The sequence below is a fragment of the Pristiophorus japonicus genome, chromosome 11, assembly GCF_044704955.1.
Source record: "Pristiophorus japonicus isolate sPriJap1 chromosome 11, sPriJap1.hap1, whole genome shotgun sequence".
In the NCBI taxonomy this organism is placed as follows: domain Eukaryota; kingdom Metazoa; phylum Chordata; class Chondrichthyes; family Pristiophoridae; genus Pristiophorus; species Pristiophorus japonicus.
The window spans coordinates 32,477,134-32,495,598 of record NC_091987.1 but is presented as its reverse complement, the minus strand read 5'-3'; the positions used below and the strand labels follow the sequence as shown (position 1 = coordinate 32,495,598).

The 18,465-nt window shown below is 43.4% G+C and overlaps 1 protein-coding gene across 2 annotated transcripts in view; it reads left to right on the top strand.

Moving 5' to 3' along the window:
* Positions 1–18,465, top strand: part of LOC139276003 (rho guanine nucleotide exchange factor TIAM1-like) — a 421,871-nt gene that overhangs the window by 382,264 nt on the left and 21,142 nt on the right. For both annotated transcript variants that reach the window (XM_070893321.1, XM_070893322.1), the window contains 2 exons: positions 5,248–5,356; positions 5,643–5,822. In XM_070893321.1, coding sequence (XP_070749422.1) covers positions 5,248–5,356; positions 5,643–5,822 — 289 coding nt within the window. The remainder of the gene's footprint in view (positions 1–5,247; positions 5,357–5,642; positions 5,823–18,465) is intronic.

Here is an 18,465-nt window from a genome sequence, read left to right as displayed (position 1 = left end):
GACCTCTCGGGAACACCACTACACAATTTCACTCCAATCTGAAAAGCAACCATTCACCACTAGTCCTTGCTTTCTGTCACGTAGCCAATTTTGTTTCCACTTCAATTTTGCTGACAAACCTATTGTGGTGCTTTATCAAATGCCTTTTGAAATTCCATATACACATCACCAACTGCACTACCCTGATCCACCCTCTCCATTAGTTCATCGAAGAACTCAATCAAATTAGTCAACCACAATTTACCTTTAACAAATCTGTGCTGGCTTTCATTTATTAACCTATATTTTTCCAAGTTCCAATTAATTTTGTCTCTGATTAATGTCTCCACAAGTTTCCCCACCATCGACATTAGGCTGATTGGCCTGTAATTGCGCATTTATCCCTCTCTCCTTTTTTGGACAGGGGTGTAACATTTGCAATCCTTCAGTTCCCTGGCACCAACCTCATTTCCGAGGGGGATTGGAAGATTGTGTCCAGAGTCTCTTCAATTTCCACCCTTATGTCCCCCAGTAACCTAGGATGTATCCCATCCGAACCGGGTAGCTTTTTTACTTTTGAGTGCTGCCAACCTTTCAAGTACCCCCTCTTTATCTATTTTATTCAATCCAATTTCTCTACCACCTCCTCCTTTACTGTGACATTGGCAGCATCCTCTTTTTAAATGAAGACCGTTGCAAATTACTCATTTAGTACCTCAGCCATGCCCTTTGCCTCCATAAAAAGATGTCCTTTTTGGACCCTAATGACAATGGGCTCAATTTTCCATATGGGTGATTTTTGGCGCAGTTGAAGAGGTACATACGATTTTTTTTTTAGTGGCCCAAATGCACCAAAAAAAAATCCCAAGTTTCGCCGGAATTAACTTTGAATTTGGAGGTGGAACTTAAGACCTGCGGCAAAAACTGATGTTGCTAGGGTAACGAGGGACGCTCAGAAGGGCTGAGGTTAGAAACTGAAAAAGGGCTGAGGCTGGGCTGGAAACTGAACCACTGCCATCCCGGGCCGAAAGGACCCAGAATTGGTGCGGGGTCCTTTCGGCCCGGGAAGGCAACGGGCCGGTGCGGGGTCCTTTCAGCCTGGGATGGTAGTGGGCCGGCCCGCACCTATCCTGGGCCGAAATGACCCCCCCCCCCCCCCACCTACCTGCCCTGTCTTTAGCTCCGCTGAACAATGGTTTCTTCTCTCTGCTGATTTTCTCTTCTCTGCGCTGACTTCCTTAAGTGTAGGGAAGGTTTTTCACAAACATGCAGTGCGCCGTTTTAGAAAAAAATCGTACTTGGCCAAACTCGTTTAAATGGCTAGGTGTGTCGCACATGGCAGGTTCCGACCCCAGTGACGTAAAAAAATCAGTGACTAAAAAATCGGACGTACCTACTTCAGAATGGCGCAGAAACTTTGGCCAAACTTGCAGATTATTGTCTGCTCCAAAAAAAAGCTGTATACGCCAAAAGAACAGCGCAGAATGGTGGCCAAAATTGAGTTCATTGTGCCACTCTTTACTAAATCAAGATTAGAGTTTCATAACTCGTTTAAAAATTAAAAAAATTAAAATTATAACAAGCTATATTATTTACTAGAGTACTGGGTGGACAGTTTAGATAATGTGGATGCCACTTTACATTTAGCAAAATAACTGATTTACAGTCACGAAGTGATTATTCTGTTTTCTGTGTCTTCCTAACTTTGGATGCGGAGGGGAAGAATGAGAAATTAAAACAGCAACAAATTTACATTTATATATCATCTCTATGTAGAAGAATTTCCCATGGTGCTTCACAGTGGGAAAAGATAAAAAGGAACAGAGCATGCTAGAGGATAGATGACCAAAAGCTTGGTCGATAAGATAGATTTTAAGAAGGTTTTCAAGTCGAGGAAGACTTGCTTCCACTCTTAAGTCCTTAGGTGGCTGAACAGTCCAATACAGGTGGGACAGATAGTCATTGAGGGAAAGGGTGGGTGGGACAGGGGTTTGCTGCATGTTCTTTCCGCTGCCTGCGCTTGATTTCTGCATGCTCTCGCCGATAAGACTCGAGGTGCTCAGCGCCCTTCCGGATGCACTTCCTCCACTTAGGGCAGTCTTTGACCAGGGACTCCCAGGTGTCAGTGGGGATGTTGCACTTTATCAGGGAAGCTTTTAGGGTGTCCTTGTAACGTTTCCTCTGTCCACCTTTGGCTCGTTTGCCGTGAAGGAGTTCCGAGTAGAGCGCTTGCTTTGGGAGTCTCGTGCCTGGCATGCGGACCTTGTGGCCTGCCCAGTGGAGCTGATCAAGTGTGGTCAGTGCTTCAATGCTGGGGATGTTGGCCTGGACGAGGACACTAATGTTGGTGCTTCTGTTCTCCCAGGAGATTTGTAGGACCTTGCGGTGACATCATTGGTGGTATTTCTCCAGCGACTTGAGGTGTCTACTGTACATCGTCCATGTTTCTGAGCCATACAGGAGGGCGGGTATTACTACAGCTCTGTAGACTATGAGCTTGGTGGCAGTTTTGAGGGCCTGGTCTTCAAACACTCTTTCCCTCAGGCGGCCGAAGGCTGCACTGGAGGCGGTGTTGAATCTTGTCATCAATGTCCGCTCTTGTTGATAAGTGCCTCCCGAGGTATGGGAAATGGTCCACGTTGTCCAGGGCTGCGCTGTGGATCTTGATGACTGGGGGCAGTACTATGCGGTGAGGAGACTGCACAGTGGAAGACTCGGACAGTAGGGAGAGAAGGGGAAAGTCGCAATCTTCGATATGAAGGAATTAATGTGCTCTTTGGAAGGTGACACAAGGAAAAATATTTGAGGGGGCAATTCGCCATGGACAAAGGATCATAAATTGTCCTTGCCTCAAGGAAAATACTGGGATAGCTGCCTCAGCCCAGAGAATAGGGCCAAGGCAGCTGACTGTGGGGGAGTGGGGAAGGGGGTAGTACAAAAGGCCATTTGTGGAGGATTGAAAGGTGTGGAAGAAAATGTAAGGCGGCAGGAAGTTGCACAGGTAGGTAGGTAGTGGTGAGGCCATAGATGGATTTGAAGATGAGGACAAGAAGTTAACCTTTGTTGGGGACAGGAAACCAGTGTAAGCTAGTTAGGACCGTGGTGATGTGTGTGCAGGACAAGTTGGAGTTTATGGAATTGGGGAAAGGAGAAGCATGGAGAAATTGAGTCTAGGTGACAAAGGTTTTGATGGCTGTCAGTGAGGTTGGGCCTGACGCAAGGGATCTGCAGAAGTGGAAATAAGCATTCTCGATGGTCGATAGGATACGGGGTTTAAATTCAGCTCTGGGTTGAACAGAATGCTAAGGATTCATACTGCCATGTTCAATCGGAGTGTGTGGCCATGGACAGTGACCATTGAGTGGAGTTTATCAGTGGGAACAAAAGACAACAGCTTTGGTCTTTCCCGATGTCCAGTTAAAGGAAATTGTGACCATCTATGGCATAATGTTCGAAAGGGAAGCCTGACCGCACAAAGGTAGTCATGGGGTCAGAGGAAGTGGTGCTGTAGTAGAGCTGGATATTGCACCATCAGAGCAGGCCGGGGAGCAGAAGGAGCAGCGTGGCGGCATACCACTCCAGGGAGCAGCATGTGCTGGAGCAGGAGAGCAACGAGAGTGAAGAGGGTGACTGGATTGGACGTCACCAAGATCCAGGTCGTTGATTGGAGCGTGGGCAGGTACTGCAGGAGCGGCGAGGTCGGGGCGAAGGAGCGGCGAGAGATTGTAGAGGAACGTGATCGGGGCCAAAGGGAGGCATGAGTTCGGGGCCCAGAAGACGCAAGGGCCCAGAGGTAGTATGGGCCAGCCCACACTGCAATATGTGTGTGCAGTAGGTCCGTGCAGCAGAGCTGGTCTCCAGTCGTCTTGGTTAATCCTTGCTACTGGACCAAGATCTAGCTTTGTCAAGCCTGTGTGGTGGCTGGTGTGCAACGGCCACCACATGTTAAAAAAAATCCAAGCACAGGCATCTTCCTGCCTTCAAGATTTAGTTCTGGACCTAGAATATTAGGTCCTTCATTGAAACACCTGTGAATGTTTTGGCGTGGAAGCAAGTCATTCTCGAGTTGAGGGACTGCCTATGATGCTGGGATATTGCTAACATAAATAAATGCTGTGGACATTGTCAGTGAAAGGAAGTATGTAAATGCGTAAGAGGAGGTGACTAGGACTGATGCTTAGGAAACTCTGGAGGTGACTATGTGAGATAGGAAGACAGGTTATTGCTGGAGGTGTACTGGCTATATTTGGACAGGTAGGAATGGAACCATGCAAGGGGAATCCCACAGAGAGGCAATGGAAGAGATGGCATGGTCATCTGTATCAAATGCTGTGGTTAAGTTGCGGCGGACAAGGGAGAATGGAGCCACGAGATGATAACACATTCGAGAGGAAAGGGAGGTTTGAAATGAGGTGATAGATACATAGGTCAAGGGTGAGCTTTTTGAGGAGGGGAGTGATGATAGAAACTTTGAAAGAGAGTGGAGGAGATAAACAAAGGGAGCCATTAACTGTGTTGGCAAGCATGGAGGCAGAAGGTAATTGTGTGATTAAGAGCTTGCTGGGAGGATATTGAGGGAACAGGAGGTGGATATCACAGAAGAGATGAACTTGGAGATGGCAGAAAGGATAAAAAACAGTGATAGATTATCAAAGGTGAGTCAGTGAGGGACTGGGACAGTAGGAGAGAAGGGGGAAGCCATAGTCTTCGATATGAAGAAATTAATGTGCTCTTTGGACTTGTTGTTGAAGGTGAGGGTGAAGGTGACGGAAGGAAAAATATTTGAGGAGGCAATTCGTCATGGAAAAAGGATCATAAATTGTCCTTGCCTCAAGGAAAATACTGGGGTACTGGAAGAACTGGGGTGTCTCAGTACTCGAGGAGGAAGCCTCGGGGCAGGTGGCAGAATGAATGGAGGTCCAATTCAGGAGCCAGCGGAGGAGCAAAGGTTTAGCTTGGAGCCAGCAATGGGCGAAGAGGGCAGAAAAGTGAGCAGAACAGGAATTCCTGTTCAGAAGCCAAGAAAGCAGCAACCAGAAAGAAATGAACCATAATTCAGAACAGGAATCATTGCTCTGCCAGCTAGACAGTGTATGTATTGTGAAACTAGAATTGCTTTGTTAGATAAGTCTTACAAAGTTCCAGATAACTTTCATACAAAATGCAGACTTTGCAGGATGAAAACTAACTGGCAGATACCACCAACATACATTGGCTGGAATTGTATTAATCAAACTCCTAATTGATTATTTCTTGCTCCTCTTGCAGAAAGTACTCTTCTCATTGGGTGGTTCATTCCTGTACTACGCTGATCGTTTCAAGCTGTACAGTGCATTCTGTGCCAGTCATACAAAGGTTCCCAAGGTCCTTGTTAAAGGTAATTGCATTACAACTTTGTACATAGTTTAGATTCCGTATCTGAAAGCCTGATGTCTCTTACACTTATGAGAAGCTTGATGTAGAAATATTCATTCGTTTTAAGGAATGTGCAAGTATGAAATTCAGATAATCAGTATTTGAAGGAAACTTATCATTTGAACTGAACAAAACTTGGATGCTGTTGAGGATTTTACTCCTCCCCCTTTCTAAGTATAGAACGTTTTTTCAGTAGTTTCATAATTTTTGTGTGTTTCAAGTTGTGTTTTTATACTACTTGAATTTAGCCAAAGTAAATCCAGCCTTTAAGGCCTTCCTCGACGCCCAAAATCCTAAACAGCAGCACTCATCAACGTTGGAGTCCTACCTGATCAAGCCTATTCAGCGTGTTCTGAAGTACCCCCTTCTGCTGAAGGAGCTGATCTCTCTTACAGACTCAGACAGTGAGGAACATTATCATCTAACGGGTAAGAATGTGTAGATTAAATAATTAGTCCTCTTAACTATTCATTGTGCAGGTGTTTATCCACAGGGATGAAAAATCTTTGGGTACTTCATGCCTGGTTACTCTTCTGCGTCATCTGGGAGCAAGTTACAGAGTAACACTGGCAGAGGTCTGGGGGCAGTGATAGAGATGTGACAGTGAGGAAGGGGAGGAAGGAAAGGTGATGAGAGAGTGACGCTGGAGTGAGGTGAAGACACAAGAAAAAGTGCGGGAGAAAATATTTGTTGCCGGTGTGGGATAATGATAGACATATCTTATTGACTGCGTAGTATATCGTTAGTTTGGTTCGTACCCACTTCAGTGGGTGTCCACACCGACTCAGGACTTTGCATAAGGTAGATTTTCTCTCACTGTTGAATGATATAAATCATAGCTCATTTCTTCAGATCAAGTCCACTGTGGAGATCCTAAATTAAACATTGCCATTGCATTTATGCAGAATAATACTGATTTATTTTTCTTGCATGTTTATAATACTGAAGCAGGATTCATTGAATAGACTACTGTATGTAGAATATACTGGAAACTAGTGAATTAATTATTAAAAGATCATATCACACTTAGTAGTTTAAAAAGGTCAGCTCACATTGGCTGGATACCTTTGTCATTACATTACATGTTCAGTACATTGCTCCTTGAACGAGTCAAATCAAACTGCTTTACAAAAAAAAAATCCCCAAGGTTTAGGTGGAAGCTCGCATTGCATTTTTCATGGGTCAAGTTTATCTTAATTTGATTTTTAAAAGAGATAGTGGCCCCAATATTCCTTCTTTCTCCCCCCTCCCTGTGCCCCCCCCCCCCTCCGCCATCCCCCTGTCCCCCGTCCCCCTGCCCCAGGAGTAGGACAGGCAGTGTGGAAAGAGTAAAATGAATTTTCTATTGAGATTTTTTTTCTTTCTTTAGATGCTATTCATTTAAATGGAAATTAAACAAATTTCAATAGAAGAGGCTGTTGCATTGGTTTGCCTTCTGGAGTGTAGTATTAGTTTTACATGATTGTGTACATTATGGATTGCTGACTTATTCTGGAGAGAGTTTTGGCAATGCTGCAAAATGATACAATTGCTAGTTTACACACAAAGTTATCTGCATAGATTTTTGAACTCTATACCTGTGTTATGAGGAATTTTGCCTTGAAGAAAACACTTTTTTTTCACCAAATAGGTGGATATTGTAGAAATGGACACAGACTGAAATGATGAAAAAGTACATGGGATACACTGATTCTTGTGCTACCATTGATTGGGGCAAGTGAGGGAGAAGAATGAATTGGGGAAGACTGTCAGAGTTAAATATTAGAGATATGGGGCTGAATTAATGTTCTGGAGTTTCCTGTATTACATTTGGGAATCGGAGCATTTATGCACAGATTATTTTCCAGCACTAAATAGTTGGGATCGAATCCATGATGGGTCGATTATAGGCACTCTGGAAAGAGTTGGTTCATGCTGCCTTTTTTATTTCTTTGTTGTATTTTTTTTTTTAAATAGTCATGGGGTTGTACTTTTCTGATGCCATTCGACGAAAAGGTTGCTGTTCACCAGTATCTTGGAGTAAACATCTGTTATATATGATGAATATTGTAATATAAAGCTGACGAAAATAAAGAACGTTGTGACTAAACTGAGAAAAAAGCCTGGAGTTTCCGTTAGGTTGCGCTGTTTTTTTTCAGTGCAATTAACGCGAAATTAGCCAAACCAACGCAAAAGATTGAGGAATTTCAAGTGCATATTAAGTCCAGCACTAATCGTGTTTCCGTGATCTTTTGCGCTAGTTTAAAAAATGTTGTATTAGAAGCTGGCCAGACTGACAAAACTGGCTACGCCTCCACACCGAATTAATCACCATTGCAAGTTTATACTAATTGCAATAATTTGCGGGCCTTCGAGGAGGTTCTTAAAATTAAGCTGGTTCTTTTGGGCACAAGGACACAAATGGGAACATTTTAAATGCTTTTGAATTTTTTTTTATTTACTAAGAAACTGATCACTGTACCCCAATATAACTAGCAAATGATTCTGTACAGTTTTTTAAAGGCAACTTGCTTATTTAAAATTGGATTACTCACAGGTGGTGAGCTAGGCACTGTGATTAAAAACGCATATTTTTTGTGATAAACCCATTTCCAGCTGTTTTAATCAAACCACCAAATTACCACTCTTAAATATATTGAATATTTTTTAAAGCAAAAAATGATATTTTAAAAACTACGTTCTAAAACTATGCCTGATTGCGCTGGTTCATGGGCGATTTTACATTCAATGATATGCAAATGAGTTTGAGCAGAAACTTGAGGGAAAAAAAACACTTCTCAAAACCAGCACAATTGTCGGCGAAATATTCCCCCGGATCACCAATTGCAGCCAAAGCGGAAACTACCCGAAACTGTGCAGCAAATTTAGAAAATATTAACAGTAAAAAATGTAGTTAATTTTTATCAGACAATTTATTTTGCTTTGATCCATTCGGAACAAGGAAACTTGAAAAATAGAAGGCTATTTTGAACTCCTTAAGTTCCATTGTGCCTGGGTCCAATTATTCCCTGCATCTCCACCCTCAAAGCCTCTTGACCTGAATCCTGCACTTGATCTTGACTCCCTATATGCAATGCTTTGGAGATTGAGTATTGTTGTTAGAATTCTTTACACCGTACCAATTTATTATGCTTCTACTACTAATGACAATACTGTACTATAAACATTGAAACAGAAAAACAACATAGAAAACCTGTGGCACTTTCAGAACTCCTTTGCACATGCAGCTGCCCTTGCTCCTCACTCCAATTTAAAAGGAGCAAAATTGGCGGATAAGCCGCAAAAATGCCTGAGGGCTAGATGTTCATTTAATCTGGGCCCTTATTGAGACTAAAACACAAAACAGATGTACAAGACCGCATAATTGCAGTCTAGTATGTAATAAATATATGACCTGTTTATTCAATGCTGTGATTTCCTTCATGTGTGCTGCATGCCTGCTCTCCCAATGCATAGTACCACAACGTTTACCCTATATTTCCATATCCATTATGGTGACCTGCAGAAAACAATATAATCCTGTAGTTATATTTTTAAAAAATAGTATGCAAATTAGCATTTTTAACTCAGCTTGGACTGCTGTCATCATAGGCAGTCACTCGGAATCGAGGAAGACTTGCTTCCACTCTTAAAATGAGTCCTCAGGTGGCTGAACAGTCCAATATGAGAACCACAGTCCCTGTCACAGGTGGGACAGATAGTCTTTGAGGGAAAAGATGGGTGAGACAGGTTTGCCGCACGCTCTTTCCGCTGCCTGCGCTTGATTTCTGCATGCTCTCGGCGATGAGACTCGAGGTGCTCAGCGCCCTCCCGGATGCACTTCCTCCACTTAGGGCAGTCTTTGGCCAGGGACTCCTAGGTGTCGGTGGGGATGTTTCACTTTTTCAGGGAGGCTTTGAGGGTGTCCCTGTAACGGTTCCTCTACCCAACTTTGGCTTGTTTGCCATGAAGGAGTTCCAAGTAGAGCGCTTGCTTTGGGTGTCTCGTGTCTGGCATTTCGAACGATGTGGCCTGCCCAGTGGAGCTGATCAAGTGTGGTTAGTGCTTCAATGCTGGGGATGTTGGCCTGGTCGAGGACGCTAATGTTGGTGCGTCTGTCCTCCCAGGGGATTTGTAGGATCTTGCGGGGGCATCGTTGGTAGTGTCTACTGTACATGGTCCATGTCTCTGAGCCATATAGGAGGCCTGTAGACCATGAGCTTGGTGGCAATTTTGAGGGCCTTGATTTCAAACACTCTCTTCCTCAGGCGACCGAAGGCTGCACTGGCGCACTGGAGACTATTGACAAGTGGAGGGAACTACCTATATCCCTAAATTACTAAAATAAACACAACACAATCTTATCCTAAATTAAAACACTTCAATTCTGCTCAGTCATTGTTAGTATTTTTCCATTCTCTGTCTTTTTGTTTTAAATCTAATTCAACCGATACTACAATTATTATTTTTCTCTCAAACATTTGTTTTTCCTTACCTGTTTTCTTATTTTGTATGACTTCAATCCTCCATTTTTGAGAGCGGTTTAAGTTTAGAAAAACTGGGTTATGTTAACTGGGGAAAAAAATGGGGGACTTTCAACTCTTGCTGGAAACGGGTGCAAAGTTAGCGGAGTGGCCCCGTCATCCATCCAAGGGTGGCGTTGGGAAGCCCAAACCTTTTTCAGGTTTGAGCCTTATTTGAAAGTACCCAGCAAGCTGCAGGCGCCAAATGGGCCCCCTGCTGAAGTTCGCCAGTTATGGGAGGGTGAGACATGGTCGACCTCCACACTGAGCCAACGGCAGGAGGGGTCAGCAGCCAATTCAGGAGGTGGCCAAGTACAGGCAGTATTCTCTGTAATATCTGAAATCCCCAAAACATTAGTCAAATGGTCAATGGAACAATATAACAAGGTCATGGGAACATTATGGTTAGCTCAAGCCAAAACTAAGTCTGTGGGAGTTTCTTATCATCTCAGAAATTGTATAGTAATTACAAGTTCAAAGGCTTTTGTCAAAGTAGATGTGGTGTTTCCTGTTCAATGCACGTACATAAAGCTTGTGCAGAAACAGCTTTGTGAAACCAGCCCATGGTTTCTCTCCATGAATAGCAAGCAATCTATGAACAAGACTGCAAGCTGAAGAAATGTGAGTATGATGTAGTTTATGACCTTGTCAGTAAATGACATCTTGCACTAAAGTTTGCACTACATAGGATATACAACACAGAAACAGGCCATTCGGCCCAGCCAGTCCATGCCGCCGTTTATGCTCCACTCAAGTCTCCTCCCCGTCTTTCCTCCTCTAAATCTATCAGCATAACCCTCTATTTCCTTCTCCCTTATATGCTTGTCTTGCCTCCCTTTAAATGCATCTATACTATCTATTCGCTTCAACCACTCCCTGTGGCAGCAAGTTCCACATTCTCACCACTCCTTGGGTAAAACATTTTCTTCTGGATTCCCTGGATTTCTTGGTGACTGTCTTATATTGATGGCCTCTAGTTATGCTCTTCCCCACATGTGGAAACATTCTCTCTGTATCTACTCCATCAAAACCTTCCATAGTTTTAAAGACCTCTATTAGGCCACCCCTCAGCCTTCTTTGTTCATCCTTTTCTGGTGTGTATACCCTCGCTTTTCTGGTATCATCCTTGTAAATCTTCTCTGCATCCTCTCCAGTGTCTCTATATCCTTTTTATAACATGGCGACCAGAACTGTATGCAGTCCTCTAAGTGTGGTCCAACCAAGGTTCGATACAGCATTAGCATAACTTCCCTACTTTTCAATTCTAGATCTCGAGAGATAAACCCAAGTGCTTGGTTTTCTTTTTTTTATGGCCTTGCTAACTTGTGTCGCAACTTTTAGTGATTTGTGTATTTGTACTCCGAGTTCCCTTTGTTCCTCTCTCCCCCGAGACTCGTGACCTCCCTATTCTTCCTATCAAAGTGTAATACCTCACATTTATCTGTGTAGAATTTCATTTGCCAATTATATGTCCATTCTACAAGTTTATTAATATCCTACTGTAATTTGTTGCAGTCTTCCTCTGTATTGACTATCCACAAATTTAGAAATTGTTATTTTGATTCAAAAGTCTAAATCATTAATATAAATTGTGAACAACAGTGGTCCCAGCACTGATCCTAGTGGAACACCACTACTCACTTTCTGCCACTGTGAATAGCTACCTTTTACTCCTACCCTCTGCTTTCTGTCTTGAAGCCCACTAGCTGTCCATTCTGTAACTTGTCCCCTGACTCCGCATTCTCTGACCTTGTTCATCATATTATCGAAGACCTTTTGAAAATCTAGATAAATTGCATCTACTGCATTACCATTGTCTACTCTCTCTCTTACCTCTTCACACAATTTAATGAGTTTGGTTAAGCAAGATTTTCCCTTTGGAAATCCATGCTGACTATTCATTATTATATTTTTGGTTTCTAGATGTTCTATTTTCTCCTTTTAGTAGGGATTCCATTATTTTTCCTACCACCAATATTAAGCTGACTGGACATGTTCCATCCCCCTTCTTAAATATAGATATTACGTTAGCTATCCTCCAATCCTCTGGCATTGCAGCTTTTTTTAACTAATTATTAAATATGTGTAGTAATGCCTCTTCCCTAGATTCTTTTAAAATGCGTAGATGCAATCCATTTGGACCAGGGGTTTTATCCTCTTTTAGTTTGATTAGTTTATTTAATATATCCCTCTTTTTATTTTAAATATACTTATCTCATTACTAATCCAATCATCCAATGTCATGTCCACCTGTTCTATCTCACATGTAAATACTGAAGCAAAATAATTATTTAATACAAAAGCAAAATATCGCGGATGCTGGAATCTGGAATAAAAACACAAAATGCTGGAAATCTCAGTGGTCAGGCAGCATCTGTAGTTAGAAAACAGAATTAACGTTTCGGGTCGATGACCCATCATCAGAACTAGAGAGTGTTCGGAAAGAACACATTCTTAAGAAGCACTGTAGGGGGAGGGGAAGAAAGAATAAAAGGGAAAGGTCTGTGATAGGGTGGCAGACAGGAGAGATCAGAGAGACAAAAGGGATGATGGGCCAAATTGAAATGGTAATGCCAGGAATTAGAAATACATTAGTCAAGATAGGGTGTGAATTGCGGGATAATGACCAGCTGCCATTAGACACCAGGAGAAAAAAAAAACAAGCTCGGTGTGGGGAGAAGGGGGCCAAAGATCAGCAGAGGTTATGCTCTGAAATAGTTGAACTCGATGTTGAGTCCCGAAGGCTGTAAAGTGCCTAAACGAAAGATGAGGTGCTGTTCCTCGAGCTTGCGTTGAGCTTTGTTGGAACAGTGTAGGAGACAGAGGACGGAGAGGCCAGAGTGGGAATGGAGTGGAGAATTAAAGTGACAGGTGATCGGAAGCTCAGGGTCACACTTGCAGACTGAACAGAGATGCTCTGCAAAGCGGCCACCCAATCTCCGCTTGGTCTCCCCAATGTCGAGGAGACCATATCGTAAGCAGCGAATATAGTATACTAAATTGAAAGAAGTACAAGTAAATCGCTGTTTCCCCTGGAAGGAGTATTTGGGGCCCTGGATAGTGGGAAGGGAGGAGGTAAGAGAGCATCTCCTGCGCTTGCATGGAAAGGTGCTGTGGGAAGGGGAGGGAGTGCTGGGGGTGACTATGGAATGGACCAGGGTGTCGTGGAGGGAGCGGTCCCTTCGGAACGCTGAGCGGGGAGGGGAGGAGAAGATGAGATTGGTGGTGGGATCACGCTGGAGGTGGTGGAAATGGCGGAGGATAATCTGTTGAACGTGGAGGCTGGTGGGGTGAAAAGTGAGGACAAGGGGAACCCTGTCATGGTTCTGAGGGGGAAGGGGTGAGGGCAGAGATGCGAGAAATAGAACGGACACGGTCGAGGACAATGTTAACCATGTCGGAGGGGAACTCTCTGTTGAGGAAAAAGGAAGACATGTCCGAGGCACTCGTGTGAAAGATGTTGTCGTCAGAGCTTTGGGGAGACAGAGAAACTGAGAGAATGGAATGGAGTCCTTACAGGATGCAGGGTGGGAGGGAGTGTAGTCCAGGTAGCTGTGGGAGTCAGTGGGCTTATAGTGGATACTGGTCGAAAGCCTATCCCGAGAGATGGAGACAGAGATGTTGAGGAAGGGAAGGGAAGAGTTGGAGATGGACCATGTGAAGGTGAGGGAAGGGTGGAAATTGGATGCAAAGTGAATAAAATTTTCAAGTTCAGGGCGAGAGCAGGAAACGGCACCGATACAGTCATCAATGTACCGGAAGAAGAGGTTAGGGAGGGGACCCGAGTAGGACTGGAACAAAGAATGTTCCACGTATCCCACAAAAAGGAAGGCATATCTATGACCCATACGGGTTCCCATAGCAACACCTTTAATTTGGAGGAAGAATTCAGACGGGATAGAGAGGAGAATAAAAAGGGAGGGGGGGGGGTCGCGGTATTGATTTTAAAAAACTATTACAGCTGTGAGGCCATATGGCCTCATTTCATGATCCCGCTAACGTATCATATGTTAGCGGGATCATGAAATGAGGCCATATGGGTTGAACTGAAAAACAAAAAAGGGGCGATCACACTGCTGGGAGTGTACTATAGACCCCCAAACAGTGAGAGGGAGATAGAAGAGCAAATATGAAGGCAAATTTCTGAGAAGTGCAAAAACTATAGGGCAGTAATAGTAGGAGATTTCAACTACCCCAATATTAACGGGGACAAAATTAGTATACGGAATTCCTAAAATGCATTCAGAGAACTTTTAAAGCCAGTATGTAGCAAACCCAACACTGGAGGGAGCAGTTCTGGATTTAGTTTTAGGGAATGAAGCTGGGCAGGTGGAAGGGGTATCAGCAGGAGCTAGTGACCATAATTCAAGGTAGTTATGGAAAAAGACAAGGATAGACCAGGAATAAAAGTTCTAAATTGGGGAAAAGCCAACTTTGCTAAGCTGAGATGTGATTTAGCCATAGTGGACTGGAAACAGCTACTTGAAGGTAAATCAGTGTCAGAATAGTGGGAGGCATTCAAGGAGGAGATCCGTAGGGTTCAGGCCAAATATGTGCCCTTAAAGAAAAAGGGAGGGACTAACAAATCTGGAACCCCCTGGATGTCGAGGGACATACAGGGTAGGATAAAGAAAAAAAGGGAGGCTTATGACAGATATTGAGGGCTAAATACTGCAGAATCTCTGGAGGAGTATAGAAAGTCCAGGGGTGAAATTAAAAAGGATATTAGGAAAACAAAGAGAGAGCATAAAACATTCTTGGCAAGTAAAATCAAGGAAAACCCAAAGATGTTTTATAAATATATTAAGAGCAAGAGGATAACTAAAGAAAGGGTAGGGCATATTAGAGACCATGAGGGTAATTTGTGTGTGGAGACGGAAGATGTGGGTATGGTTCTTAATGAATACTTTACATCTGTTTTCACAAAAGAGAGGGGCGATGCAGACTCTACTATCGAGGAGAAGTGGTGTGAAATATTAGACGAAGTAAACATAGTGAGAGAGGAAGTATTAAGGGGTTTAGCAGCTTTGAAAGTGGATAAATCCACAGGCACGGATGAAATATATCCCAGGCTGCTACGTGAAGCAAAAGAGGAAATAGCAGAGGCTTTGACCATTTTTCAATCCTCTCTGGCTTCAGGTGTGGTGCTGGAGGACTGGAGGACTGCTAATGTGGCACCTTTGTTTAAGAAGGGAGAAAGGGATAGTCCGAGTAATTACAGGCCAGTCAGCCTAACCTCAGTGGTGGGAAAATTATTGGAAAAAATCCTGAAGGACAAGATAAATCTTCACTTAGAAAGACACAAATTAATCAAGGACAGTCAGCACGGATTTGTTAAGGGAAAGTCGTGTCTGACCAACTTGATTGAATTTTTCGAGGACGTAACCAGGAGGGTCGAAGAAGGCAAAAGCATAAGAGGTAGTGTTTATGGATTTTAGCAAAGCTTTTGATAAGGTCCCACATGGCAGACTGGTCACAAAAGTAAAAGCCCATGGAATCCAGGGCAAAGTGGCAGGTTGGATCCAAAATTGGCTCGGAGGCAGGAAGCAAAGGGTAATGGTTGATGGGTGTTTTTGCGACTGGATGGATGTTTTCAGTGGGGTTCCGCAGGGCTCAGTACTAGGTCCCTTGCTTTTTGTGATATACATCAATGATCGAGTCTTGAATGTAGGGGGTATGATTAAGAAGTTTGCAGATACTAAAATCAGCTGTGTGGTGGTTGATGAAGAAGAAAGCTGTGGACTGACTGCAGGAAGATATCAATCAACTGGGCAGGTGGGCAGAACAGTGGCAAATGGAATTTAATCCAAAGAAGTGTGAGGAAATGCATTTTGTGAGAGCTAACAAGGAAAGGGAATACACATTAAATGGTAGGATACTGAAGTGTAGAGGAACAAAGGGACCTTGGAGTGCATGTCCACAGATCCCTGAAAGTAGCAGGCTAGGTAGATAAGGTGGTTTAAGAAGACATACGGAAAGCTTGCCTTTATTAGCCGAGGCATAGAATACAAGAGCAGGGGGTTTATGCTTGAACTGTATAAAACACTGGTTAGGCCACAGCTGGAGTACTGCATGCAGTTCTGGTCACCACATTACAGGAAAGATGTGAATGCACTGGGCAGGGTACAGAGGAGATTTACGAGGATGTTGCCAGGAGTGGAGAATCTTAAGCTATGAGGACAGATTAGATCGGCTGGGTTTGTTTTCTTTGGAACAGAGAAGGCTGAGGGGAGACCTCATTGAGGTATATAAAATTGAGGGGCCTAGATATAGTGGATAGAAAGGGCCTATTTCCCTTTGCAGAGGGGTCAACAACCAGGGGGCATAAATTTAAAGTTTTTGGTATGAGGTTTAGAGGGGATTTGAGGGGAAATTTCTTCATGCAGAGGGTTGTAGGTCATCTGGAACTCACTGCCTGAAAGGGTGGTAGAGCCTCACCACATTTAGAAAGTACTTGGATGTGCATCTGAAGTGTCGTAACCTGCAGGGTTATGGACCTATAGCTGGAAAGTGGGATTAGGCTGGATAGCCTCTTGGCCGGCATGGACACGATGAGCCGAAATGGCTTCCTTCCCGTGCTGTAAATGTCTGATTCTATGAAGTGAGTGGAGTTAAAAGAGAAGTTGTTCAAGCTGAGAACAAGTTCAGCCAGGCGGAGGAGGGTGGTGGTGGATGGGGACTGGTTGGACCTCTGCTCGAGGAAGAAGCGTAGCGCCCTCAGGCCATCCTGGTGAGGGATGGTAGTGTAGAGGGATTGGGCGTCCTTGGTGAAAAGGAGAAGGTTGGAGTCGGGAAACTGTTAAAGTGACAGAGGGCGTCAGAAGAGATGCGGATGTAGGTGGGAAGAGAATGGACAAGGGGAGAAAAAATAGTGTAGAGATAGAAAGCAATAAGTTCTGTGGAGCAAGAACAGGCTGAAACGATGGGTCTACCGGGGCAGTCCTGTTTGTGGATCTTGGGAAGGAGGTAGAAGCGGGCTCTGCGGGGTTGGAGAACTATGAGATTGATGGCTGTGGAGGGAAGATCTCCAGAGGAGATGAGGTCAGTGACGGTCTGGGAAATTATGGCTTGATGTTCAGTAGTGGGGTCATGGTCCAGGGGGAGGTAGAAGGAGGTGTCAGAGAATTGGCGATCAGCCTCTGCAAGGTAGAGGTCCGTTTGCCAAACAACAACAGCACCACCCTTGTCAGTAGGTTTGATGACAAGATTGGGGGTTGGATCTGAGCGAGCGGAGTGCTGCAAGTTCAGAGGGAGGTAGGTTGGAGTGAGTGAGGGGAGCAGAGAAATTGAGACGGCCGATGTTCTGTCGGCAGTTAGCTGTGCTATTATCCTGTCTATCCCTTAATGGCCCTATTCCCATCCCAATCTTCTTGTTAAAATATTTTGCCTGTAAAATATTTTACTATTTTGTTTTATGTTCCTTGATAAGTTAATTTCAGAGTTACTCTTTGCCTTCCTAATTGTTTTTTTGACTTCTCTCCCAATCTTTTTATATTCTCCCTTATCATGCACTCCCCTGCTGTCTATGTATTTGATGTATGCCTCTTTCCTTCACCTCAATTGTTCCCTTATGGCTTTATTCATCCATGGAGTCTCATTAGCGTTCAGTTTATTCTTTCCTTTTAGTGGAATATATTGTTCCTGCACTCTGTTGAATACCATTTTAAATGTCTCCCATTGCTGTTCTACATTGTTTTTGGAACTAGTGTTGTCCATTTTATTTTTCCAAGTTCTATTCTCAACCCCTCAAAATCAGCTTTTCTCCAATCTATTACCCTAGTTTTCATAATACTTGTGTCCTTCTCAGTTATCATAAAGTGTAATATGGTCACTATTGCCTCGATGTTCCCCTACTTTTACTTCTCTTACCTCCTCTGATTCATTCCCCATTACTAGATCCAATAACAAATCCTCCCTTGTTGAGCTTTTTACATATATTGGGTTAGAAAGGAGTCCTGTACACATTGTAGGAACTCCATTCTTTATCCCCTTTACCTACTACTTCTGAAATCCCTTATGATTATTATTCTGTTTTTTTACTCATATCCCTAATTTGTCTGCATATTTCTTCCTCCACCTCCCTTCCACTATTGGGTGATCTGTAGACTACACCTATTGGTGTGATTGATCCTTTTGTTATCTTTTATCTCTATCCATTTGGAATGTATTTTTATCTTGCTGATAGCTGCGTCACTTTTTGTTAATCCCTAATAATTACAGCTACTCCACCTCTCCTTTTTCTCCCTCAATCTTTTCTAAATATGTTTACCCTGCAATGTTTAATCCCCAGTCCTGATTTTTCTGTAGCCATGTCTCAATAATCCCGACTATGTCTGGTTCCTCGCAACGCATGATTGCCTCCAGTTTCCTTGTTTTATTACGGACACTTTGTGCATTGCTGTACAGACAGTTTAACTCATTTTTAACAGGATTTCCTCTCACTTTATGTTTAGCATCTTTTAGACTCTTGTTCGATATCTCTATTTATTCCCTTGCCATCAATATTCTCCCTTCCTTTATTCTATCCTATGTTCTATTTTCTTGTTTTGTTTATATTTAGGCTGGTTAT